This window comes from Eretmochelys imbricata, chromosome 5 (assembly GCF_965152235.1).
Source record: "Eretmochelys imbricata isolate rEreImb1 chromosome 5, rEreImb1.hap1, whole genome shotgun sequence".
Taxonomy (NCBI): domain Eukaryota; kingdom Metazoa; phylum Chordata; order Testudines; family Cheloniidae; genus Eretmochelys; species Eretmochelys imbricata.
Genome location: NC_135576.1, coordinates 99,283,463 through 99,310,726, shown reverse-complemented (window position 1 = coordinate 99,310,726; position 27,264 = coordinate 99,283,463). Strand labels below are relative to the sequence as shown.

Genomic DNA, 27,264 nt, shown 5'->3' with positions numbered 1-27,264 from the left:
GCGTGTCTGTGTGTCTCCTTGCATCCCTGTCATGATTAGCCTACTGCACCAGTGGGAAAGGATCCCCATATCCCTAACTCTGATCAGCTAAAGCCATGATAGTCTCAAACTCAGGAACAAAAGCAGATATTTCTTCATGAAAGCCCATTTTTCAGAAACAAATATAGATCCTTTTACCTGATCCCAACAGCACAGCATGAGAACTGTATTAAATGCCATTGGCTGCTTGGAAGAGAGTTCATTCTGGACAATAACCTGCCAACTGAATTGGGTATCAGTAGTGGGGCTGCAGTTATCCAGCAGCAATGAACTCATTGTGCATCAGGACAGAAAGTGGTCCATGACTGGTGGAAACTGTCAGTGTCTTTCTTAGAAATAGCACATTGACAGTCTTTTTATAGGAGATTATATGGCCTTTAATGAAGAAACCATCACTTTGTTTGGACAATATCAAATCTTCTATTTCTGATCATAGAGTATATAGAAAGTTGTGGCAAGACAACTCCCAGTACTGACATGCCAGGTATGTTACCATGTACCATGCCAAGGGCGGACATGCCAAGTATGTTAACAACAAGGTGGTGGTCAGGGAAAGTGTGGGACCCTTACTGAATGGGGGAAGCAACATAATGACAGATGATGTGGAAAAGCTGAAGTACTCAATGCTTTTTTTGCATTGGTCTTCACAGACAAGGTCAGCTCCCAGACTGCTGCACTGGACAACACAGTATGGAGAGGAGGTGAGCAGCCCTCAGCTGTGAAAGAATAGGTTAAGGACTATTTAGAAAACCTGGACATACACAAGTCCATGGGTCCAGATCTAATGCACCCAAGGGTGCTGAGGGAGTTAGCTGATGTGATTGCAGAGGCATTGGCCATCATTGAAAATTCGTGGCGATCAGGGGAGATCCCAGATGATTAGAAAAAGGCAAATATAGTGCCCATATTTTAAAAAGGGAAGAAAAAGAACCCAGGGAACTATACACAAGTCAGCCTCACTTCATTCCCCAGCAAAATCATGGAGCAGGTCCTCAAGGAATCCATTTTGAAGAGGAGAGGAAAGTGATCAGGAACAGTCAACATGGATTCACCAAGGGCAAGTCATGCCTGACCAACCTGATATCTCATTGTAGAAGGTAAACTGGCTCTGTGGATATGGGGAAAGCAGTGGATGTGATATATATTGACTTTAGCAAAGCTTTGGATACATTCTCACACAGTATTCTTGCTAGCAAATTAAAGAAGTATGGATTGGATGAATGGACTATAAGGTGGATAGAAAGCTTGGCTAGGTTGTTGGGCTCAACTGGTAGTGATCAATGGCTCGATGTCTAGTTGGCAGTCTAGTTGGCAGCCGGTATCAAGCGGAGTTGGTCCTGGGGCCGGTTTTGTTCAACATCTTCATTAATGATGGGATTAACTGTACCTTCAGCAAGTTCGCAGAGGACACTAAGCTGGGGGGAGAGGTAGATAAGTTGGAGGATAGTGATAGGGTCCAGAGTGACCTAAACAAATTGGAGAATTGGGCCAAAAGAAATCTGATGAGGTTCAACAAGGACAAGTGCAGAGTCCTGAACTTTGGAAGGAAGAATCCCAAGCACCGCTACAGACTGGGGACCGACTGGTTAAGCAGCAGTTCTGCAGAAAAGGACCTGGGGATTACAGTGGACGGGAAGCTGGATATGGGTCACCACTGTGCCCTTGTTGCCAAGAAGGCCAACGGCATATTGGGCTGTATTAGTAGGAGCATTGCCAGCAGATTGAGGGAAGCCATTATTCCCCTCTATTCGGCACTGGTGAGGCCAAACCTGGAGTATTGCGTCCAGTTTTGGTCCCCCCACTACAGAAGGGATGTGGACAAATTGGAGAGAGTCCAGTGGAGGGCAACAAAAATTATTAGGGGGCTGGGGCACATGACTTACGAGAAGAAGATGAGGGAACTGGGTTTATTTATTCTGCAGAAGAGAAGAGTGAGGGGATAGAGTGATAGAAGCATTCAACTACCTGAAGGGGGGGTTCCAAAGAGGATGGGGCTACACTGTGCTCAGTGGTGGCAGATGACAGAACAAGAATAAATAGTCTCAAGTTGTAGTGGGGGAAGTCTAGGTTGGATATTAGGAAACACTATATCACTAGGAGGGTGGTGAAGCATTGGAATGGGTTACCAAGGGAGGTTGTGGAATCTCCATCCTTAGAGGTTTTTATGGCCCATCCTGACAAAAACCTAGCTGGGATGATTTAGTTGTGGTTGGTCCTGCTTTGAGGAGGGGATTGGACTAGATGACCTCCTGAGGTCTCTTCCAACCCTAATATTCTATGACTCTTGTCACCCTGCAGATATCACGAAGACTGCACGACAGACATTGGTAGACTGTTACCGACCAGTACAAGATTCCTCTGCACAGTAACCTGGCCTGAAACCTAACAGAGATGGCACCTGCTATTCTGATAGATGTCTCTGGATGGGGGAAGTTAAGGAAAGTACGCTCATACTCATTCTGCTAGATATATTTTTGGCATATAATGCCATTGTTCACAAAATATTCCAGTTCCACCTGCAAGAGACTACGGGTGAACTGAAATAGGTCAGGTTCTCTCCCCCCAAAAATAAACCTGAAGAGTCATTAGAGGTAAGGCTACGATTTAATCACAGGTATTTTTCTGTAAAAGTCATGGACAGGTTATGGGCAAGAAACAAAAAAATCACAGCCCGTGACCTGTCCATGACTTATACTAGAGTGGGCAAACTGTGGCCCGCATCCGGTCCATCAGGGCTTTGAATTCGGCCCGCAGGATTGCCACCCCTTGGCGGTGCAGCCCCGAACCACTCCTGGAAGCGAGCGGCACCACGTCCCTGCGGCTTCTGGGGGAGGGAGGGCAGAGGGCTCCGAGTGCTGCCCTGAGCTGCTCCCCCTACCCCCCACAACTCCCATTGGCCGTGGTTCCCCGTTCCCGGCCAATGGGAGCTGGTGGGGGGGGGTGCATACCAGCGCCTGCTGGCAAGGGCAACATGCAGAGCCCTCTGTGCCCCCTCCTCCAGGGGCCGCAGTGACATGGTGCCAGCCGCTTCCAGGAGTGGCACGGGGTCAGGGCAGGCAGGCAGGGAGTCTGCCCTGGCTCCAACGCGTGCCGCTGCCACCCCAGAGCCACTCCGGGTAAGCAGCACTGGGCCAGAACCCCCACTCCAAACCCCCGCCACACCCCAACCCCCTGCCCTGAGCCCCTGCCACACCCCTCCTGCACCTGAACCCCAACCCCCTTCCCTGAGCCCCCTCCCGCACTCTGCAACCCCTCCTCTGCCCCAACCCCTTGCCCTGAGCCCCTTCCTGCACACCGCACCCCTCCCACACCCCGCACTCCCTCCTGCACCCCAAGCCCCTGCCTCAGCCCTACATTCAAGCCCTGCATGCCATTTTCCCACCCAGATGTGGCCCTCGAGCCAAAAAGTTTGCCGCCCCTGGCACTTATACCATAAATACCCCAATAGAATCATAGTGGGAGGGAACTGTAAGAGGGAGCCCTGGGGGTACCGCTGCTGGGAGGAAGGCCCAGGCGACCAGCGGCTACTCTGGCCGCCGCCGGGGGAGGGAGCCCTGGGAAGCCAACAGCTGCTCCATCTGCTACTCCTCCAGCCAGTCTGACAGCTAACTCCAGGGTCAGCTGCTTGGGCAGTCCTCCGGTCAGCCACAGTGGCCACTGCAGAAGTCATGGAATCCATGATTTCCATGACCTTTGCGACAAACACGGAGCCTAATAATGGGCATCATCCTCCATCTCTAGACTGCTCACAGGCAGAGTTCCAGAAGGCTCAATCATCTTCCTCCATATTATCCAGAATATATATGAAGCTCTTGTGAGAGCTAACAATTCAAAAGTGACTAACATGCCAACATTAGGTTGAAGACAACCAATTCTACACCTCACGTCAAACATAAATTATGGAGCACTTATGGTGGACCTCACCCACCTAAATCAAGATGCGTCTACACTAGTGAAAAATTGGGACTAGTTAATATAGATCTCTTTTCCTAATCTAGGCAAACCCTACTTGGGGATACATCTAAAATCCACCTGGAAACTCACACTGGAGCAGAGTACAGCAGCTCACTTAGTAAGTGGCATATGTCATTAGGATACCCTATTGCATTGTATGATTTGCATCAGCTGCCTACTGATTTCCCAGTGTCGTTTAAAGGTAATGGTTTTAATCTAAAAAAGCCCTAAATATCTCAGAACCTACCTAAGTGAAAGGCTGCCTTTGTGCCCATGTAATCCTGTCACAACTACAATCACCAGGACTGAGAGGGTGCTGACAGCAAGGCACAGTCTGTGAGGGGCCACGGACTTTGGCATCCAACATACTCTTTGGTTTAAAACAGTTCAAATCCATTGACCATGAGGGTAAGCTGCAACGCACTTCTATTTTCCCCAGCTTTGGGGCAGAAAAGGGTGCATCTTATAAGTCTATCTTCATATCATAGGTGATATGATGATAGACTTATAAGATGTTTGAGGGCTACAGTTTGAGTGCCACTGTAGCAAAAGCATTTTCAACACAGTTCTCCTTTCCTTTCTTGTTCACATTTTTAAAGTATATTAGCATGATCCCGTGACTAGAAGGCGATCTGTCCACAATGCAATAGATTTGTGATATAACATCTAAGCTGCTGTACCAACCTACTGAACAGAGTTTTCAGTCCATTTACAAGAGGTATACGGTATTTCAGTTTTTCCACAGAGACACAAATCTATTTTTCAAGGAATAACACTGAGAAATTTCATATTGCTTAGACAGATCTTACCCTTCATCCATAGCTTACAAACACAACTTTCTTTTACAGAGAAACTGAGTGATTTTATCCATAAAAGTCATTTGTCAAATGTCACAGCTATCCCTCCTCTCTAAATCATGCTGACCACCTAGTGACACTCCCACAAACGAAGCAGAACTTCACAGCCCTTTTCCTAAAAAGGTTTTTAAAGTATTCAAAGTCAGCAATATCTTTAGACACTTGCAAAAGTGAGTTAGTAAAGCAAACAAGAGCTCTAGAACATAGATTTGTTTATATAAATGATTTCCCCCTCGGGTCCTATAAACCTTGAAAATCCCTCACTCCTCTTCCACCAAGAGCTATATATCATCAGTCTTCTGACCAAGAAGAGTTAGATAAAATTCCCTCCCAACACAGTAACATTTCTCCTGAATTAGGCAAAGGAATAGCTTCTCTCTCTACACCACTTACAGCATGGGGACAAAAAAATGAGTTGGAATCTCAACTTAGGTAGAAGAAACAACTTACAAGATGGCCATGCTAGCTTGTGCAATAGGTTCCCTTTCTCCTTCCCCATTTCACTAGGTTATTCCAAAACACTACCAAGTATACATTTAAAGTGGACTGCATAGTATCAGAGATGATCAAAAACTACATAGTGGGAAACATACAGGAATTCAGTCAACCAAGTAACTTACCATCTTTGTTCAGCCATTGCTTTCTTTGTCTATAGAGGAGGAGTTTGTTGTGGACATATGGCAAAAGAAGCTTGACACACCAACTCTCCACGCCAAGCTTGTTTTCTATCAGCACAATAGGGCTCCGGTTATACCTGGCTTCAGGACAAGGTATTAACCCAATTTCATCTCTTAAAAATAAACACAAGTAAAATATAATTAGACTACTTATTTTCTTTTACCAATTATTACTCTAAACTTAACAGTCTGCCCACTTCTCCCATTCTACTTAGCCCATATTACCCCCCCCCTCATTTTCTGATTTCTATGTCTTCTACCTCTGCCCACCTTCTTGGTTCTTGAACACACAACCTGGAAACTTCCCAGACATCCCACTTAAATATGCCTTCCTAACTAAATGCCTCATGCAGTAAAATAAACTTCACAAATAAGCTTCTTAAAATCTCTCTGACTCTATGAAGAGGGCAACGCGGTAAATTTTTACCAGCTACATTAAGTAAGAGGCAGTGGTTGCCAATGCGAGGACCTCAGACATCTACAACAGAGCCCATAGCTATTCCCTTATCTTTTAGAAGAAAGTGCTAGGCAGCTCAGATCTTTGAAGCGATCTAGCTAGGGAATTTGATTCAAGATAGAGCTTTGCATCCTAGAGTGTGTAGTCTCCACAGGCTGCATCTCTGTTCCAGTGTATGAAAATTAGATGTGGCCCTTGAGCAAACTTTTGCCAACCTTGCATCGAGGTATATATACTCTTGGTTTCAGCTGGAGACAGAGATATATACTGTATTTATTCATTGGGACAAGATATACTTCATCAACCTTGCAAGCCTGTCATGCAAGTTTACCAGCCCATGCTCAAAAAACCCTATACAACCCTACATGCCCACCCTTTACCATGATGGGGGGGAGGGGGAAAAGACACTCCTATTTATTCACTCAACCTCACAGCCACTCCACAAAACAAAAAAAATTCATCCCAGGCAAACAGAATTGCAAGACTGCTTTATACACCGTTTTTAACAACAAACAGGCAGGGCTTGTTCAGGGACGAATAAGCCAATATGAGACATACCAAGTTTAGAATGCTGACCAGCAAATAAATGCGTAAAATATATAGATGGCAGTATAAAGAAATTGATTTTAAATTGAACTATAGTTTAATTTGTTTGTCCAATAACTATACAAGCTACCTCAAGTTAGAAGAATTAGAATGGTCTTTTGGAAAGCAAGTAGACTAGACTGCTATCAATTTAAGCAGCTGAGTGTTACTGTAGATTATAGCAAGTTTTAAATATTAGAAGGGACATCCAGAGTTTGTGCATGTTTACACTACAGCCCTAAATTGATCTATATTAGGTCGACTTAGCCACTGCAGTAATTATTATGTCCATACTATCCTCCTTCTGTCAGTGGTGTGCATCCTCAGCAGGAGCGCTTCCACCAACTGAACAGGGGCAGTGAGAGCACAGCTTCCTGTTGGGAGCCCAACTGCCCACCCAGGCTCTCGGCTCCCCGCTCCCAGCTGGGAGCAGAGGCCAGCCACCCAGGCTTCTTGGCTCTCTGAGCAGCTAGCCTCCAGGCAGGGATGTAGCTGTCTGGCTTGGAGCCATGAAATTGACAAGACAGCCAACAACCAGGTTAGCAACATAGTGTGTACACAGAACACAGATACTGCACGGCTCTAACTACATTACTAACTACTACATACTGCGTGGCTCTAACTACATAACTAACTACTAACGGACATAAGCCCTATGCCTCTTGTGGAGGTGGAGTTATTATGCTGATATAGTACGGCACTTACATCGATGGGAGAAAGGCTGTAGTGTGTACACTGACAAAAGCTGCCTTATGTCGACCTAACTGTTTATTGTAGACCAGGCCTTTGTGATGGACACTTTTAGTATTTATGTTTTTGAAATCAAAATAAATCTGATGCAAATCAGACTACACTGCACACAACTGAGCTGCTGGATACACAATACCCAAAAAGCAGATTCCCCGCTCCCCGCTCAAACTGCCCCTGAACTAGAAAGTGGTAAAACTAGCGTCTCTTTTCATTAATCCACTGTATTTGTTTAATTTTGGAAATAGAAGACTTTTTATTCTGTTTTAGTGTTTAAAAGAATACGTGAATGTCTGAGTAATTCCCACCTATCTCAACATGCTGAGTTGAATGCTCTTCACAAATACAATTTTTCATACCCGAAAGACATAGCTTGGTCAACTTAACTTTTTGTAGATTGGGGCTCAGCGTGAAGTGACAGAAACAACTATAAGCAAGGTTGGGAGCTCTTTTTGTTAGAATATCACTAGGTTCCACCATCTCTGGGTTCGCAGCCTATTACTGTCCAATTTTTAAGTTAAGTTCCCTGACCCCCCCACCTCCAGGAGCCAGATCTGCTACTGGCCGCTTCCGGGGTGCAGTGCAGTGTCAGAACAGGTAGGATCTAGCCTACCTTAGCCAGGCAGCACTGCTGATGGGACTTTTAATGGCCCGGTCAGCGGTGCTGACCAGAGCCACCGTGACCCAGTGCCTTACATTCTGCGACCCAGCAGTTTGAAAACCACTGTCCTACATCACCAAGATTGCTGGACAGTGCACCTCTTTGTAAAAACTAAGACCCTAATCTTGCAAACACTTAAGTGTATGCATAATTCTGCTGATGTGAGCAACCACATTTGGCTTCAGTGGAACTACTTGCAAGTAATGTTATAGACAAGGTTAAGTGTTCGTATGTCTGAGGCCAAAGATATTTTGCAATACCATTTTACAAGTTATGTAGATGTTCAAAAATAGAACATAATATGCTGAAACAGTCAGCCTCATTTTCTTTAGTGAAATATGACTCAGCAAGACAAGTCAAGTCAAGATGAGTCTTAGGTTGCATTTTTAATTACAAGAGAAATTAAAAGTAAGGTTTTTTAAAAAAAAAAAAGGGCAGAAAGATACAAACTCTTCATCCTAATTAAAAACCCAATATGAGAGACAACAACTCAGTTTTACATTCAGCTTAGAACTTTACTTTTTATTGTCTCTTAGTGACTTTAGTGCCCAAGAAGCCTACCTGAATTCTCAAGGGGGTGGGTGTCGACCTACCCAGATTGAAGGGCCCATCCACTCAACCGTGTAAGGCTCAAAGGTTCAAAAGAAGAGTACTGGATGGGGTCACAAAGCAGACAACCCTGGACAGTGCCACTGCTCTGTGAAGGAGTTGGTGGACACGGTCCAGAGGAACTCTGCCCAAATGTGTGAAAAGGGTAGGAAAAGAAAGAAGACCTCACAATCACCAATCACTCACCCTGTTGAGCATCACCCATCCATCACCCGGTCCAGGGAGTTATCTGGGCCAGTGCCAAGGTTGAACTGAGGTCTTATGACTTGGTCGGGCCACAGACGGAGTATGCAGAGATGCAAAATAAAATGCAGCCAGAATCTCAGGAGAAGGTTCTGGAGGAGTCAGAAGATGGGCTGCAACCTGGCAGATTGGAGGTAGGCATGTTCCAGGGTCTCCTTCTCATGGCAGAAGGGGTACGTGTTGGCAGGGCTTTGGAGCAGAGCACGGAGCAGCTCCGGAGCAGTGGAGCTGCAGGTTTTTGCCTGGAGCTGGAGCAGAACCGGAGCACAGCTCCAAAGCCCTGCGCATTGGGGGCACCTGTGAACCATGTCAGCCATGTGCCCATGTTCAGCTTAAGGAGCCCAGCTTGACAATCTTGGACACAGAAGTCCCTTCTTTATCTACAGAACAGATATAACAGCAGCAGCAGCTTTCCCATACTGTCCCACCAATAAGTATCTACCCTGACCTCCCGGTAGCACACTTAAGCATGCTATGTCAGGTCAGTATCAAAGCACACAAACTTTTACTTCTAACCTACTTTTCTCCATGAAGGAAGTTGGAAACAGCAGCACATTCTTAACAAATAAGTGTTTTAGTCTGGTACCCCTGAAATCAAAGGGAGTTTTGACAGCGTAGAATGTGAAAAGAAGCAAAAGCCCTTCTTTAGGTCGCACACAAACATTGACTGTTTATAGTGCATTAATGTCTCACTATAAATTTTATAAAGAGTTTATGGCTAAATCTAGTTTATGGCTAAATCTAAAAAGCCTTATTTCTGACAGCATCCATATGCTACAGTTTAAAGCCTAGCTACCTGCCAAGGCTGCTAGTCACCTTTTATGTAATCCTAAGGATTTCTGTCACCTAGAGGAGAGTTATTGTAGCCGTGCTGGTTCCAGGACATTGGAGAGACAAGGAGCGTGAGGTAGTATCTTTTACTGGACCAACTTCTGTCGGCGAAAGAGACAGGCTTTTGAGCTACACAGAGCTTAAGCCCCAATCCTACTATAAATGCTACATGAGTGGACCCCTGAGCCAGGTAGAATCCATTACAGGATCGGGGCCTCAAGGAGGCACTGTCATTTCAAAATTTAGATTTCTTTAACATTATTTAAGATTAAAAGGAATATTTCCATGCATTTCCAAAAAAAAAAAAAAATCCAGTGGAAGCCTCCCCACCCCCCCCATACACAAATAAATTCTCCCATATTGTGTTTACAAACAATGTGCAGCACTGGGGTGAAACAGTCCAACAGACCTTGTCAATCCAACAGATTAAAAAACAACAGTGGAAAGATCTATGATTTTTATATCGTGCCTATCATCATGGTATGTCAGAGCCACACACAATCCCAGAACAAAGAGATAATTCTCTACTATCCAAGATGAGAAGGGGGGGAAAAAAACCACCAAAAGAAAATCAAAAAGCATAAAATAGTGAGGCAGAAATTAAATATTTATAATTTGTCCTGTTTCAATAATCAGATTTGTTTTTAATTACTGAGGTTAGACTAATAACTGGTCAGTGTCCCTTTAACCTTACCGACCTCAGGTATGTCGAAATTGATGCCATAAGCCAAGTATACATGACTGCGAAAGAAGTTAACCTAATTAAGGCCGGCGCCTCGGGGAGTCAACAGATCCAGAGGCCGGCCACAGTTGACTTCATCCGTGCGACCTTGGACGAGACTTGTGAGAAGGGGACTACTGGAATCCGGTCCTTACCCCTCTGGAGCCCACTTTCCCCAGCTGCCAGGCTCGGATCACCTCCCTGGCGGGGGCAGGGAGAGGCGTCAGCAGGGGTGTCTGTGAAGCGCTCAGAGACCCTCGCAGAGAAGACAGCCGGGGTGCTGTCCCACACCGGGGCGAGGGGCTGGCGGGAGGGGCGGGTCACCCCCACTTTGCTGAGGGCGCTGTCCCCGGCCGGTGCAGCAGCGGCCCCAGAGCGGAGGGTGCTGCCCCTACCCCGCACGGGACAAGCGGAGACCAACTCGGCGCCGGGGTCTCCGCTTGGCCCCTGTGGGGCTGCCCCGGGGAAGCTGGAGCCCGGCAGCCGCCCCTCTCCCCCGCAGCCCGGCGGGTCCCCGCGCCGCACTCACATGTGGGGGTTCCGCTTGAAGGCGTTGTTAAGGTCCTTCACCACCCGCTGCACCAGCACCGCCACCTCCTCCGGAGACTCGGCCATCTTCGGCCCCCGCCGCCGAGCGAGGCTAGGCGAAAGCGCTTCCGGGTCGGCGGCCTAGCGAGGAGGAACGAGCCGCTCCCTGGCAACGGCGGCCACCCCGGCCGGGCGGCGGCAGCAGCGGGACAGGCCGGCTCGCCGCGCTCAGCCAGGTTACCCCCTCCCCGCGCCCTTCTGCCCCGCGCGTCGTCGCCTCCCGGCTCCAGGGGCCGTAATCCGAGCCACGAGGCTTGAAAAGAGCCGCGGAAGCGCCTGGGCTCTTCCACCAACCGACCTGAGCCTGTGCCCCCCCCCCCCCGCCCCGGGTGTGCCGAGCGTGTCTGGGGTGGAGCTCGCCCTTGCACCAGCCTGACACCGCAATCGCACAGACAAGGGCATGTGGCGGCTTGACGCGGGGATCCGGAGGAGACGGTTACCTGAGAGGATGAGGCCTTATGGTAGCTTGTTCCGACAATTAAAAACCAAATCCCATGTCTCCTCCGAAGGAGGGGTGCGGCGCACCCTGCAGCCCCTGCCCTGCAAACATCTGTGTGCTTATGTTTGCAAACATGAGTAATCCCATCTAAATCGGTGGGATAGCTCGCGTGGGTACGGTTAATGTGCAGAAGCATAAGCGTTTGCAGCAGGCCCCCTAACTCTTGTAACGCCTGCTTCATGCGTGCTGGTTTTTGTTCCACACGCAGGCTTGTGACTTTGGGTCTTCTTCCCCAAACTGTTTAAAGGAGGCTTGAGGAGGATCTTAGGTATATAATCGGCAAACATCTTCGTCACTAAACTGAGACCCTTCTGAAAATGCCCCTAAAATTAGTTCAAAATATGACTTGGCTGGTCTATTTTGCTGACTTTAAATGACCCTGATTATGCTTCTAGTTGAGAATTCTTTTAAATAGCTACGCAGCGGTTCTCAGACTGGCCTAGGACTCAAAAGTGGGTCACCACCCTGTTTTAATGGGGTCGCCAGGGTTGGCATTAGACTTGCTGGGGCCAAAGCCCAGTCCCACTGCCCCGGGGCCAAAGAAGCCCAGGGGCTTCAGCCCTGGGTGGCAATGCTGAGGGTACAGTCTCCCCCACCTGGGGCTGAAGATCAGGCTTTGGTTTTCCCCTGTCCCCCCACCTGGGGCAGTGGGGTTCAGGCAGGCTCAGGCTTTAGTTCCCTCTCCCCCACCCCTTTGGGTCCTGTAGTAATTTTTGTTGTCAGAAGGAGGTTGCAATGCAATGAAGTTTGAGAACCTCTGAGCTAGATAAATCTGTCACTTTAAAATCTTTCTTAGGATATCAAATAGATCAAATAATACTTGTAATCTTTTTTTTTTAAAGTTTGACAATGAAGTTTATTTTCCTATTTTATTCTTAACTTGGAAAATATTAAACATTTTATTGAGAGGTAATAGAAACAAAGGAGTGCCTTTTGTTTACTTCTCTGTGGACTGTAGTGATATAAATTGGATTGCAGATCACCTGATTTTTGTGTCAACGGCTTATATTGGCATCGCAATGACATTTACTCAAGGAAGGAATTCATAGGTTTCTGTAGTAAAAGATATTGAAAATACTAGCTGTTTTATGAAAAAAGAGAAAACCTGTTAATTTTTATAGGATAGAATCTTAATACTGTATATATGCTATGGAAGACATCACCAGAAGGCAACATTACTGTTGGACCTGTTCTGTGCATGACAGACTCAGAATTTGAACTCTCTTCTTGCTGGCCCTGTGCATTAAATATTAAAGGGGCAGGATTTTCTATGGTGTTTTGTCTCTGTTCTTTTTAAAATTTTTGTACTTCAAAAATATTTTATGATTTTTTTTTTCTGTTCAAGGCATGGTGTAAGCAACACTAAGCATTACTTTACCCGTGGTCACTTTGCATGCAGTTCCCATACAATCCATCTTCTCTGTAAGTACAATGTTGAAAAATGTTATAAATTGCATGCATGAAAGAAGTGTTGAATACCTAAAACATTATAATAAAACATATCCTAAACCTAAACCCTACATTTTAAAAAAGTCTCAAAAATATAAATCATTATCCAAAACACAAACCAGAAAAACCAATTTGGTATACATAGGTAAAAAATATTATCACAAAACAGCCGAATAGCGTGAGTTCTGGGGTTCTTAATAAGTAGTCACAGACAAACTTTCTTTACTCCAAGATTTTCATTGGCAAAAACAATTTCTATAGGCAAACAAAAACCACGCAATAAACAAGCAAACTTACACTACCACAGGCATACCAGATGTCATGTTTCAGCCTACTTTTTATTGCCTCTCCAAAAATTTTAGGCTTAAGTGTTGTCATTTTCTGAATTTGAGAATATGTCATTAATATTAATATAAAAGGCATATAAACTTGCTCTTTAATATAGTTCATTTTCACCTCCTGGTCATTTGTCCTCTTGGCATATAAACTTGCTCTTTAATATAGTTCATTTTCACCTCCTGGTCATTTATCCTCTTGTTGCCTTGAGCTGTGTTACATTCCAGGTCATCCTTCCGCTACAGGATACAAGTAACTCGTATTTAGAGTTCTTCAGATCCTGAGAGAGAACATTAGGGCCCTGGCATGAATCAGTTTCACACTTGATCTACAATTCTGACTGCATTGTCCACTTGGAGTTGAGATCACTTGTGACTAAATTTAATTCCCTTCCTTTTCTGCTGGTGTTCAATGGTCAGTCCAGTTGCTCACTCAAGTCAGTAACCCATACAGGTCAGGCATACACACAGACACTATGGGCTACCCTATTTTGGAACTCCAAAAATATTCTTAAATGCCAGGACCTGATCATGCAAACACACGCTTAAAGTTAAGCATGTGTGAATAATCCCATTGCCTTCAAGTTAAAGTTAAACAAGTGCATAAGTATTTACAGGACTAAGGCATTAGGTGTAATGTGCACATAGGAGCTTTAACACAGTTTAATATGCTTTACATTTAAAGCTTTGGTTACTGTTGTTTTAAAATAATTAACTGTTTTTTCCCTTCCCTTCAGTTCTTTTTTTGTCATATAAACGAGCAACAGCCATATTAATGTGCACTTGCTCATTTATATGTAAAACTAGCAATTTATACATTTGTTATTCTAATATCCAATCTAATCCCTAAAACATAAGGACTAAACTGTGCCCCCCGATATACATGTATATCTCTCATGGACTTCAGAGAGAGTTATACTCACTTATCTGAGGGCTAGAACTTGGCTATAAATGAAGATTTTAACCTTAACTCTACACCACAAATCTATTGTATTTTGTTGTCATTTTCCAAAAATTATAACTTACTACTCTTATGTATCCTGTAATGACTAAAACTGAATGTTATGATAAAGAGGACTAAAGTTTAATTTAATCATTTGAAAGCTTGCAATGTCGTCGTCATCATCCTCTTCATCCTCACCATCACCACCACCAAGGCGACCTGGTAGACCCACCATATATTCCCCGTCAGAAAAAAAAAGGAGGAGAAAGAGTCTAGAGAGAAAAAGGGCTCAATCAAGGATATGTATAAGAGAACAAATAGGAAGATGGATGTCACTTAGGGAAACGCTTAATGTCTTCTCACATGCTGAAGTTGCCAAGTTTTTGCTAGACTTGTAAGTAATTCAGATGTCCTACATATTAAATATCGTCATCTAAAGAGAAATGTGAATTTTATTCTGATTGGTTTCTTTTTGATACTTTCATCTTATTTTGTAATATAGATATGACAGTTATGAAAACCGAGATGTGTGCAAGGAATCGGAAGTGAAAGTACAGGCAGTGGATGGAAACTCAACATTAAATGCAGAAGAGGATGTGCCAGAGACCTCTTTAACAGCAGGCACCGAAAGGTGACTTAAAATCCTTTTTAAATTTTTTTCTCTCCGTTTTTTCCATGAAATTGTGTAAAAATAAAAAAGAATTGTCAGTGAAATAACTCCCATTCATGTGATCATTCCTCTAGGCCAGGGGGTCCCAAACTTAGTTTGGAGCTGGTTCAGGGTAAGCCCCTGGCGGGCCATGAGATGCTTTGTTTACCTGAGCGTCCACAGGTACAAGTCCACTTGCAGCTCCCAGTGGCCACAGTTCACCATTTCCGGCCAATGGGAGCTGCAGGAAGCTGTGGCCTGGCCCGTGCTGCTTCCCGTAGCTCCCGTTGGTTGGGAACAGCAAACTGTGGCCACTGGGAGCTGCGAACGGCCGTACCTGTGAAACAGGTAAACAAAGCATGAGTCTCGCAGCTCATTAGGGGCTTACCCTGAACCAGCCCCGAACCAAGTTTTGGAACCCCTGCTCTAGGCCATGGTGCCACCCACCTCGTGGGGCTGCTTTCTTGTGGGCCAAAGCTAGGTTGATGTATATGTGAGTGGTCAGAATTAGGATCTTAGTCCTGCAAGACACTGAGCAACCTAAACTGTAGGATGAGTTCTCTCAATTTCCTTGTAAGCTGAGGGCGCTTACAGGTCTCAGTCCCTAATTTGTACTAATGCAGCCTATGGATAAAGATTCATACAGCTCTGTGAAGATGCAAATAATTACATAAGTACTGAGCATTAGAGTCCTTTTTCTTCTCTCCCACATCTCTAATCTCTCCGTAACTCTCCCTTCTCCATGACTTCCCTAGCAAAATGCCACAGGAGGCCACTCCCTGGAATTCCATCCTTGATCTTAGATAATTAGTCCATTCTGCTGTGTCTTCCAAGAAAGTGGAGGTTGCTCTATCCTTTGCAGTAGGCCTCAACTCAGTAGGACATTTTGCGTGAGAAGAAGAGAAGGACTTTGCCTTCTATGACTCATGTAATTCTGGATAATGTGATATTATTAGTCCTGCCTCATCACAGGGGGATGGGCAAGATGACCTCTTTTGGTCCCTTCCAGACCTACATTTCTATGATATTAGGAATTCTACATAATGTTTTACAAATTTGAGTTAACTATATGGAATTGCATAAATATTCTATATGCTAATTTTAATTTTCAAATAAGACAATGAAATTTAAAGGAGAGGTTATAAGTATACTGGGCAATAGCACATTTACATTCAGTGCAAAAGAGATCAGAATAAATTATCATTTTCTCACTTTTCAGTGATTGACCCACCTATCCCTCAAAGTATTTACGAATGGGACTTCTTTCGTGTATTAGCTTACTACGTACAGTTCTCTTGTCCAAAACTTTAAAATCATGTGTGAATTCACTATGCAAAGTGTCTACACTAAAAGTTCAGTGTTGCAAAATTTGCATTGCAAAAATCCAGTGTTTCCCATCTGAAGGCAAGGTGGGTTTTTTGGATGGTTTGCTTTATTATTTTATATAATGAGATGATGATGTAAGTAGCTGAGACACTTGCATCTTAATTATATGGTATATCCATGGTTTGCTACATGGTGAAGAATCTCAGCAATGTAGAATTTTATTTCCAAGGATAAATTTAAATGTTTATTAAATGTTGCTTCTTTTGGCTAAATTTATTTAACAGATTGCCATGTGAAGATTTAGAGGATGAATCAACAGACAGTTCAGGGGAGGAGTGTACTATTGATAATGACTATGACCTTTCTAAAAGGTAAGTAGTATTTTAAGATACTATATTGTTGAGTTATATTTGGTATAACAGTGTATTAAAACTGGAAGTACGAAATAAAAAGTTTTATATATGCTATTTGCCATCAATCTAAGTTGTTTGCTTCATTGTAAATGTCACACACCTTGTTAGTGACTTAGACTGGTCTGACTCATAATAATTTTTGCTTTCTAATTCTCATGCCCTGAAGCTCTGCAGGGTAGTGTTTTAATGTGTTCCCATTTAAATTTAAAAAAACTAATTCATTTTAGGCTTTCTAAAATCTTTTTTTTTTTCCTTCTTTACATTTACCTTTTTAAAAAAACAGCAACACCTGAACCCAGTTTTTTTCAGGGTCTAAATTACTCAGTGTGTCTTAATTCATGTGTTATATTTATAATGCATTCTAATTGTCTGTATTTGTTTAGTTTTTCTTCAGTTAAACACTTGAAAAATGTGTCTATAGCAGAGGATATATTGGGTATTACAGATGAATGTGATGATGGGTCACAAGGTGACTTTATAGAAACCTTTGAGGAGACAACTCATGATATGACTTTGGATGACACCCAGGATATTTCTCATGAAAAAATTCACATTGTTTATGAACGATCCCTTCTTCAACTAGCCAAAAAAATTGTTGTACCAAAATGTATGTTTTGTGCTGGTGAAGTTGATATTTCTGTACAGCCTGTTTCCTCCTGTGTGCATTTGATATGGGTGAGTAATATATCTTGTAAATATCTCTCTCTCTCTCTCTAACTACTTCACAATATGTTAATAGTAGTTTAATTTTCTATGGTCCTGATCCTGCAATCAGATCCACATGCAGGGGAGGGATAGCTCAGTGGTTTGAGCATTGGCCTGCTAAACCCAGGGTTGTGAGTTCAATCCTTGAGGGGGCCATTTGGGGATCTGGGGCAAAATTTGGGGATTGGTCCTGCTTTGAGCAGGGGGTTGGACTAGATGACCTTCTGAGGTCCCTTCCAACCCTTATAGTTTATGTCTATGTGCAGAGCCCTGTGGAGTTTCACTGACTTAAATGAAACCCCATGGATCCTGCACAGTATCCTTTTGAAAATAATTACTTCCACAAAGGTCAGCCCACATGGGTCTAATTACAGGAGTGAGACCTTAGTGCTTATTTTTAATATCCTCGGGCCTGTTTCTGCATATCCTGATTTGGTCAGTAGTTCTCACTTGCTAAAGTAATCACGTTGAGCCCAATGGGGTTACTCAGATGAGTAAGGACTACTTATGTAAGTAAAGGTGTACAGGATAAGTCCCTATGTTTTCCGATGTGAGCTTTTCTATATCTTTTATTTTATCATATATCATATCCTATCATTGAGTGGACATACTTAAATAGGGTCCAAAATGTATATATTGTAAAGTCAAGCTTTCAAAAAACTGAAGACCAATAAAAATATTTCCAGAATTAAAAAAAACAATGAAATAAGCAAATATTATCCCTGCAGTCTCTTTGAAACCCTGGCATTGTAACACTAAGAACTGGAAAGTGAAGGTGACTGTTTACAAGAAGCTAAACAAATTCATTGATTTTTTTTTTTTATTGTTCCAGTTGAGAGACATGTAAACAGTAAATAAAAAGCATAAATAGTAATGAGTTCATTGGATTTCTAAAATTCTTTAATTTTTAAGGAGTTGATAGTAATATATGTAAGATTCTTTATTATCAGTGTTTTGTTTTGTTTTTTAATTAAAAGTGCCCCTTAAAATTATCCATATAATTCTAGATCTAATTTTTAGTCTTGTGGCTTGTTGTAATGCAAACAATAAGGACACGGCCTCACTTATTTCTTTTTGTTTTATTCTTTTGCTTAACTTTCAACACGTCTAGAAATGTAGTGCAGGACATATAGCATTTGAATGGTCTTCTCAACCCTTGGTAAAAGGACAGACACATGCAGGAGACCTTGCTTTATCTGCTGCAATCATATTGTCAGGAAACAATTTTGGAAAAATTTCACAAATGGCAAACTTTATGAAGTTGACATTCGTAAGTGCAAGTACATTCTTCAGAATGCAACGTCACTTTATTGTTCCAACTATAGAATCCTTCTGGTGTCGAATGAAGCAACACATTTTAGAGGAACTACATGGGAAGGAAGTAGTCATTATGGGTAAATAAAGCCTTTCAAAACTTACTTGTTTTTTGGATACCTCATCCAAATTTGTTCCTTGATTTTTTAAAAATATTCTTAATACATTTATTAAAATAAGTAACCTTGGTTTTATTTCTCTCAGAATAAAACTTTTCTATTTAATTCTTAATGTGCAGGAGATGGACACATGGATGGCCCTGGCCACTCTGCACAGTATTGTGTATACTCATTCATGGATTTAGAAACTAAACAAATTTTAGCTATTGAAATAGTGGATAAACGCAAAACGCAACTGAACTCCCCATTTATGGAGAAGGAAGCCTTTCGAAGAGGATTACAAAAGTTGTTGGATGAACAGCTAATGGTCAAAGAAGTGGTTACTGATTCACACTCTCAAATCTCTGCTTTGATAAGTAATTATCATTCTTAACTTTTTATAAAGGCTCTACAAAACTCTGTAAGTTCAAGGCATACTGTTAGATAGTTTAGGCCCAACATTTTACTTTCCTGAAAAATCATCTCTTTGAAAATAGCTGCTGAATTTTCAATTTGTATTTTTTAAAAAGAAATCCATTATACCAATCTCTGAAGAATTAAAACTGTGGTTCCATTTTTTTGTGTGACTAATGCAAAAAGAATGTTTACTAATGTTGCTGTCCACTATTGGCTTCCAGTAGTTTACTACCTGGAGGTTAAATTTCTTCCCTCAGAACTGGGAGTGCAACTCCCAGTGATGTCAGTTGGAATTGCCCATAGGTATCTGAAGAGAGAGTTTGGTCCTAGCAGCCCAGATTTTGCTTTAAACAAATAAGTAATTATTATTCGAACAAGTAGTCCCATTGACTTCTATAAGACTGTTTCTGAAGGAAAGGATTTCCAGCATTTGGATTTAACACTGTTCACAAAGCACTGCTGAACTAATCAGTGATAGCGCATAAACAAGGAAATAAAAACCAGCATTTTAATGTCAGACTGTTAAATATACAAGGTAGGAAGAATCAGTATTTGCCAGATAGGAAGGACATAAGGAAAGACACTTCACTATCAAGTTTCTAAAAAAGTTTTGCTGGAGCTGGTTGAAAAATGGGGAGGCTTTCTTTGGAAATTTTTGATTTTTTGGCAGAAATTCAAAAATTAAAAATGCTGCTGTACTGTCTCACGGGAGCTGTAGTTTGGGCTCCTCAAGTTCTCATTCTTCTCTATATAGCCATAATCCGACCATTTCACCATCCTATGATGTACTCAGGTCTTCCTACTTGGAGAGAAGAAGTGGATGTATGATATCATAGTAGTCTCTGGCCATGGTGCATCATGTGGTATGGCTGAAAGTGGGGCCCATACAAGAGAATGGGGACATGAGGCAACCTAAGTACATCTCCAAGGAGGCACTGCAGGAGCATTCATAAATCAAGATATTTTGGTTTTCAGCCGAAAAATTGAAATTTTCTGTGAGGGAAAAAAATGTAGTAAAAAATACAATTTTCTGTTGAAAAACATTTTTAACAGAAAGTTTTCAACCAGTTTTAAAACTCTGTAGTTGACAGTGTACTTTTAAGGCTTACTTCTGTATTACTTTTCTACTATACTACTTTAATTATGTAACTAGAATTTCAGCTAAGTCAGATAACACGAAGTATAATGTATTTCAAGCCATACATAAGGGTCAAAATTAGGGCTGTCTGTTTATCGCAGTTAACTCACGTGATTAACTCAAAAAAATCATGATTAATTGCAGTTTTAATTGCACTATTAAACAATAGAATGTTTAATAGAATATAATTAAGCAATTGACATTTATTAAATATTTTGGAAGTTTTTCTACATTTTCAAATATTTTGTTTAAATTTAGAACACAGAACACAAAGTGTATAGTGCTCACTTTATATTATTATTTGCACTGTAAAAATGATAAACAAAAGAAATAGTATTTTTCAGTTCACCTCATATATGTACCATAGTGCAGTCTCTATCGTGGAAGTGTAACTTAACAATGTAGATTTTTTTTTTTTTTGGTTACATAACTGCACTCAAAAACAAAACAATGTAAAACTTTAGAGCCTACAAGTCCACTCAGTCCTACTTCTTGTTCAGCCAATCACTAAGGCAAACAAGTTTGTTTACATTTACGGGAGCTAATGCTGCCCTCTTCTTATTTACAAATGTCACCTGAAAATGAGAACAGGTGTTCGCATGGCACTGTTGTAGCAGGCATTGCTAGGTATTTATGTGCCAAGTATGCTAAACATTCGTATGCCTCTTCATGCTTTGGATACTATTCCAGAGGACATGCTTCCATGCCGATGTTGCTCATTTAAAAAAAAAAATACATTAACTAAATTTGTGACTGAACTCCTTGAGGGAGAATTGTATGTCTCCTGCTCTGTTTTACCTACATTCTGCCATATATTTTGTGTTATGGCAGTCTTGGATGATGACCCTGCACATGTTGTTCGATTTAAGAACGCTTTCACTTCAGATTTGACAAGATGGAAAGAAGGTACCAATGTGAGCTTTCTAAAGATAGCTACAGCACTTGACCCAGGGTATAAAAATCTGAATTGCCTTCCAAAATCTGAGAGGGACGAGGTGTGGAGCATGTTTTCAGAAGTCTTAAAAGAGCAACACTCAGATGTGGAAACTACAGAACCCAAACCACCAAAAAAGAAAATCAATCTTTTGTTGGTGGTATCTGACTCAGATGATGAAAATGAATGTGCATCATTCCACGCTGCTTTGTATTGTTATTGGGCAGAACCCTTCATCAGCATGGAAGCATGTATTCTGGAATGGTGGGTGAAGCATGAAGGGACATATGAATCTTTACCGCATCCGGTATGTAAATATCTTGCAACACTGGCTACAACAGTGCCATGCGAACTCCTGTTCTCACTTTCAAGTGACATTGTAAACAAGAAGAAAAGGAGTACTTGTGGCACCTTGTAAACAAGAAGTGGGCAACATTATCTCCCACATGTAAACAAACTTCTTTGTCTGAATGATTGGCTGAACAAGAAGTAGGACTGATTGGAGTTCTAGGCTCTAAAGTTTTACATTGTTTTATTTTTGAGTGCAGTTATTTTTTTTGTATACAATTCTACATTTGTAAGTTCAACTTTCATGATAAGAGATTGCACTACAGTACTTGTATGAGGTTAATTGAAAAATTCTGTTTTTTTTCTTTTTTACAGTGCAAATATTTGTAATAAAAATAAAGTGAGCACTGTACACTTTTTATTCTGTGTTGTAAATGAAATCAATATAGTTGAAAATGTAGAAAACATCCAAAAATATTTAAATAAATGGTATTCTATTATTGTTTAACAGAGTGATTAATCGTGATTAATTTTTTATAATCACTTGACAGCCCTAGTCAAAATCCATCCAAAGGTTCTGGTGATGTAAATCTTGGAAAAATATCTTAAAATAGTTTGTTAAAGTTGTCAGAACCCCCAAGTGGAATAATAGGTCTAGCTTTTTTCTATAGACATGCCTACGCTGCAAAAAAAAAAAAAAAAAAGTGTGTTTGTTAGCTAACTCAGGTTAAAATAGCAGTGAAGGCACAGCAGCTTGGCTTTTAAATTTGGGTTAGAAACTTAAATTCAAACTCAGGCTCCCCTAGAAACTTGAACTTAAGCTATTAAAAAGCCATGTCTTCACTGCTGTTAGAACCCAAATTAATATTGCACTTTTTTTTTCCAGAGTAGACATATCTTACATTTTTGGGGTACAGTATCTAATGCGGATGGAAATCTGTGATACCCCTAAAAATCACTAGAAGTGCTGACTCATGATAGAGTACTGATGCTTGTAAGTTGCAGGAGCAGTTATGTATAATTATGTAAACAATTTACAACAACTGTTTTTTTTACAATTAAGTTTTCATATTGCTGTCCAAAAAGGACTGAAAACTAAATTGTATTTGCTTTTATTTTAAATGGCATTATAAAATGTACTTTTAAAAAAATATATACGTTTCTGCTATCAGACATTTGTGTTCAGCAGGCTTCCTTTCTTAACATTGTTATTATCCAGGTGTGTTAAACTGCTGTAGTGATCACTGAGCTTTAAGTCAGTTGTCTTCTATATGCTCTGCCAATGTGCATTTGGGGAAAATTCCGATAAATGAATTTTGAAAAAATAAAAGGTTTAATTTCACATAGGAGCTAGGAATAAACTGAACAGCAATGAAAGATAAATCTAATTATTATGTATTTTTTTTATCCACAGCAAAGAAATTCCCCTGTGTAATCCATTCATATGACATATGGGGTGGTGCCAAAAATCTTGGACATAAATTAATTGAGGTAACATTTCTCTGAGTTACAGAATAACTATGTATTTTGTAGTTACTTGTAATGGTATAATACAATTTATCATAGTACATTCAAAACATAGTATTTGACTTAATATCTCAGGGGTTTGATAATAAGATATAGAGTCTTTAACAGGTTCAAATCCAGCCCAGGTCAGTTGTGGTAGAATGCTATCACTAATGGATATGTAGTCAGTTCTGTGAAATATGTATGATGATCTCAGTTAATTTCTATGGGACAGATCCTCAGCTGATGTAACTTGTCATAGCTCTGTTGACTTTTAGTACCACTGAAGTCATTGGAGCTATGGCAATTTACATCAACTTAGGATCTGCCTCTCAGTATCCATAGCAGAAAAACCACCATAATTGATCCTAAGAGGCCTCCATTATCGCAGTCTCAGTATACCGGCAAAGAGTGAATGGTCTGGAGATGAACTAATCTCTCATCATTAGAGGTGTTTTTTTCCACATCAGTCAGGCAATGTGGGAAAGCTTATATTTCCATTATCTGTGCTGTACTATTATTATGATAGTTTATATTATGGCATTGGCCATAATTTGGTAGGTGTTGTACAGAATACAGGAAGACACTCTCTCTGCCTACAGAAGTGTTTACTATATGTCATTTCAGTAGATAAGTAGAGGACACACACAGGCAAGCCTTTTTGTCTTTAATAGTTATGCATATCTTTATTTTTCAGGCTAGCAGACAGAAAGATTGTCGCCGTCTTTTACAATGGTGTTCAGATATTGTCAATTATTTCTGGTTTTGCTGCAAGGAAGCAAATTCATATGAAAAATTTATTGTAAGTTGTAATTTAGAGTTAAATTGTAATATTCCAATACAATATTTTACTGCAGTAAATTACATTTTATTATCATGGTTTCTTAACATTGTAGGGAATGTGGTGTGGCTTAGTTCATCATGTGGTCAATGAACATCAGTGGGCTAGTGGAAACGGCATCATTGAGGGACGGTGCAAACATGGTCCTCAAATGGATGAAAGAGAAAAGGAATGGCTAGAAAAGGGAAGCAAACCTCACACTGAAATGTGCAGAATAATTTTGGATAAAAAGTTTCTGAGAAACATCCCATACTTTCTACAGTTTAGGTATAACGAATTTGAATTGTGGATGTTAGGCTGTCTTTGTTTCCTCCAAATTATTCTCTTCCCTTCCTACTAAAAATGAATGTAGACTGTGTGCCAAAAAAGGTAGTTTTGCATATATACTAAATCATTCAAACTCTCATTTAGTAGTACTAAACCACGTAACACAGTTGAAGCTAAGTGAATTTTAAATGTAACAATTGTAACTTGAGGAAAAGTTACTTGCTAATAAAAGAAAAAGTCTTTCTACACTTCATTAATATTTCTGTGCAAGTTATATAGTGTCTTCCTGATAATTTTAGTAATATGTTAAAAGATGTTCTGAAAAACAAATCATATATTTATTTTTATAAAGATCCACATTTGATCTGGAACAGTTTCAGCAGCATGTGCATATGTATGCTCCCAAAAGTTTTGAATACACCTATCCAGTGTACAGAGCAAGATGTTTTTTGGCTGCTATTGATTACAATATGCATTTGAACCGGCAAACCATGCACAATCAACAGAATCAGTTAATGTAAGTCTGTCATTGCACTAATCTATTGTAGTTGCAGTTAATTGTCATTTGCTCTAAGAAATGAGCTTGTACTGTTACCTACAGCATTACACACACACTATTGACTAAATTTCTTGCTGAATTCAGGGGAGTTATGCCAGCAGAGAATTTGCTTTTTCTTATGTTAATACAAAGTTCAGGATTCTACATAATTTGCATGAGCGAGAGAGAGGGAACACACAGCTAGAGACAATTCAGCACTTGGACAAGTGTGCTCAAAAAGTACATGGTTCAGCCACAGTTTCAGCCTGTAGTAGCTAGTATGAACCTATGATGCTCACTAAGAAGCTACAGAGAAGTACTAAATACAACCAGTTGCTTTTCCACCTCCCTCAGATGGTGTCTTTGTCGGTCAATTTTATGCTGTGTTTGGATCCCCTGCCCACCTCAATCACTCCTTTACTCAATAATTGCTCAGCTGCAGCACAGAGAACCTTTATAAGTTTGACTTTGGAGAATGACCTAAAATTAATCTCCGAAAAGTCACTACACATAGGCCTCACTGAGTTGTGTGAGCATGAATACAAAGAGTGGGGGAATGGGGTATATGTGAATAATCTGCCTTGTATCAGTTGATGTCAATCTTTTCCTCAGTGTAAATTGGTGAAGCTCCATTGACTTCAATTGTAAACAAAAGGATAGAGACTAATTACATTTTTGCAGGCTTTTAGGAGCTGATCTTGTAGCCCTTTTACTACACAAATTTCCCCACAGAAGTTAGTGTGTGAGTAGAGTTTGCAGGACTGAGGCCTTTAATTTATACATACTTATGGATGAAAACATGTATTTCTATAATTATGTTATTATATTCAGCATTTTTTCTCCTAATAAAACATTTCTCCCCCTTTTTTATTTTTCTAATAGATACCGTAGAATTTACCATAGGAAATCTGGGAGATGGACCTTGGTACCCAAGAAAGAAAATAAGCATTATGTATATATTGACGACATAATGGAGGAGATATTTCAACGCCGTTTGGGGATATAGCAAGAGGTCCTGAAGGCGAAACTTCTGAAACCAAATATTTCAAGACCAATTGCAAATTGCCTCCTTTCACAATTAAAAAAAACCCAAACTTCTCCAGGCTTATATTTATTGGAATTACCTATGGTAATGCTTGGTTGTTTAGGAGGATATAGTTATTTAACCTTTTATTCTTGGGGAGTGGGAAGTAAACTATTTGTAGCGGTATTAATATCCATTTCTCGTGGGGCTGGTTTAATAGTCAAGTTATAATAACTTGCTAACCTTTTAATTGTGTGCCTGTGTATATACACACACACACACTGTAACTTTTTAATTTTGGGAACAATGTTTCTCAAAGATGAAAACTACTTTTTGATAAAAGTGATATGCACATTGTTTATGTATGATAAATTGTTTTCAGTATGAGTGATATAATGTCATAGATTACAAACTTTTGTATTTATTTCAAATAATCAGTGTCATTAAATAAAAAAGATACTGTTAGGTCTGTTGGGCCCAAAATTTCATTTACCTTAACATTGTAATAATTTTATAACGATTGTATGAATGTAGTGGTTTTCATTTTTGCATTGTTTTGCTAATATGTCATTAATCCTTACAATTCCTTTGTGGGTTTAGGTGTTGTTCTACTGGTGGGAAGCTGAGAAAGGAGTTATGTGACTTGTCCAAGGTCACAGAGGGACTTGGTGTCAGAACTGGAGCAGTCTGTCAAGAATTCTTGGCTACCAGTCTGGAATTTATACCTTTTCTCTAATGTGGCAATTTCTCAAGATTTAAATTCTGTGTTTTAAATACTTCATTTTGTATGTCTCTCTAAAAATATGTGATCTGCCACTGTACATAGATTACATTAATTTTATTATAGTGTAATTTTTTTAAGTTTTTAAAATTACTTATACAGGGCACTAGGCAGAGATGCTCAGGCAGCACATTTCTCATTTTGATTTTTCTATGAGCTGGTGCCGCATTAATATGAGGGTGGCCCCTTTCATAAATTTTAGTACACGTACACACATTTACTTAACATATTTTCTGTATATGAAACATGTTCTTCCCATATGGGTTTTGAGGCTATAATTGCATGGTCAGCCTAGAAAGGATGTATTTGTTGGGCTTAACTGGGGCCCATGGGAGCTTTGGAATGTCATGCTTTGGTAGGGCTGTGGCAATTTGAGAGATCTGTACAAATAAGTATCCTCAAGACTTCAGAGTAATCAAAAAACCTCCTTGGGGAACTGAAAGTCTTTTTCTTTCTTTTTCTCCCTTTAACTAATATCTAATCTTTATAATCTACCTTAGTCCTCTTGGTACCCTGCTATTTAACACAAAAATAATTTTTTTAAATTAAGTCCATGGAAATGTTATAGTTACAGTGGGAATAGTTAATTGATAGAATCATAAAAATAAAAAAGCCCCACTCCTGCAGTTCACTTTGCAAGGGTACTCTGATAGGTCCCTTGGTTTCAAAACTGAATATGATGGTAAAGATTGACATCCTTGCTCTGTATTTTCAGAGGCACAAGTACCAATGTGCAGTTTCAACAACTGCTCCTATTCTTTATCCTATTTTTTAAAGTTTAATTTTGGTTATATTTGCTGTCCAACAAAAATTTAGTAACAAAGGTGACA

General features: G+C 40.7%; 2 protein-coding genes across 5 annotated transcripts in view; one reads left to right on the top strand and one right to left on the bottom strand.

Annotated features, from left to right (window-relative positions):
• The window catches only part of PTAR1 (protein prenyltransferase alpha subunit repeat containing 1), a 55,877-nt gene extending 44,869 nt beyond the window's left edge, over positions 1-11,008 (bottom strand). Inside the window, exons 1-2 of one of the 2 annotated variants that reach the window (XM_077817599.1) lie at positions 10,911-11,008; positions 5,471-5,640 (exon numbers count right to left, since the gene is read on the bottom strand). In XM_077817599.1, coding sequence (XP_077673725.1) covers positions 5,471-5,640; positions 10,911-10,996 — 256 coding nt within the window. In that variant the 5' untranslated portion in view covers positions 10,997-11,008. Of the gene's footprint in view, positions 1-5,470; positions 5,641-10,358; positions 10,428-10,910 lie in introns of those variants that run through there. The other variant, XM_077817600.1, reaches the window with a different exon arrangement.
• A 46-nt stretch (positions 11,009-11,054) lies between these two features.
• LOC144265208 (uncharacterized) lies at positions 11,055-26,389 on the top strand. 3 transcript variants are annotated; one of them, XM_077817597.1, is made up of 13 exons: positions 11,055-11,145; positions 12,814-12,890; positions 14,357-14,589; positions 14,698-14,826; positions 16,455-16,541; positions 16,967-17,258; positions 18,400-18,682; positions 18,841-19,077; positions 22,892-22,968; positions 23,681-23,785; positions 23,880-24,091; positions 24,444-24,608; positions 25,512-26,389. In XM_077817597.1, exons 3-13 carry the CDS (start codon positions 14,363-14,365, stop codon positions 25,633-25,635), a joined length of 1,938 nt encoding a protein of 645 aa, XP_077673723.1. In that variant the 5' UTR covers positions 11,055-11,145; positions 12,814-12,890; positions 14,357-14,362; the 3' UTR covers positions 25,636-26,389. The 3 variants fall into 3 exon arrangements, with proteins under 3 accessions (XP_077673723.1, XP_077673724.1, XP_077673722.1); XM_077817596.1 differs by having other exon boundaries at positions 11,067-11,430; XM_077817598.1 differs by lacking the exons at positions 23,880-24,091; positions 25,512-26,389 and having other exon boundaries at positions 11,066-11,430; positions 24,444-24,593.
• Positions 26,390-27,264: the final 875 nt, after the last annotated feature.

Bases quoted from the DNA above. Each gene is read 5' to 3' on its own strand.
- LOC144265208 (XM_077817597.1), top strand. From the start codon at position 14,363: ATGTCGTCGTCATCATCCTCTTCATCCTCACCATCACCACCACCAAGG. The intron at 14,827-16,454 runs GTGACTTAAAAT...TTTATTTAACAG, and splicing joins TTAACAGCAGGCACCGAAAG to ATTGCCATGTGAAGATTTAG. The intron at 19,078-22,891 runs GTAATTATCATT...TTTTATCCACAG, and splicing joins TCAAATCTCTGCTTTGATAA to CAAAGAAATTCCCCTGTGTA.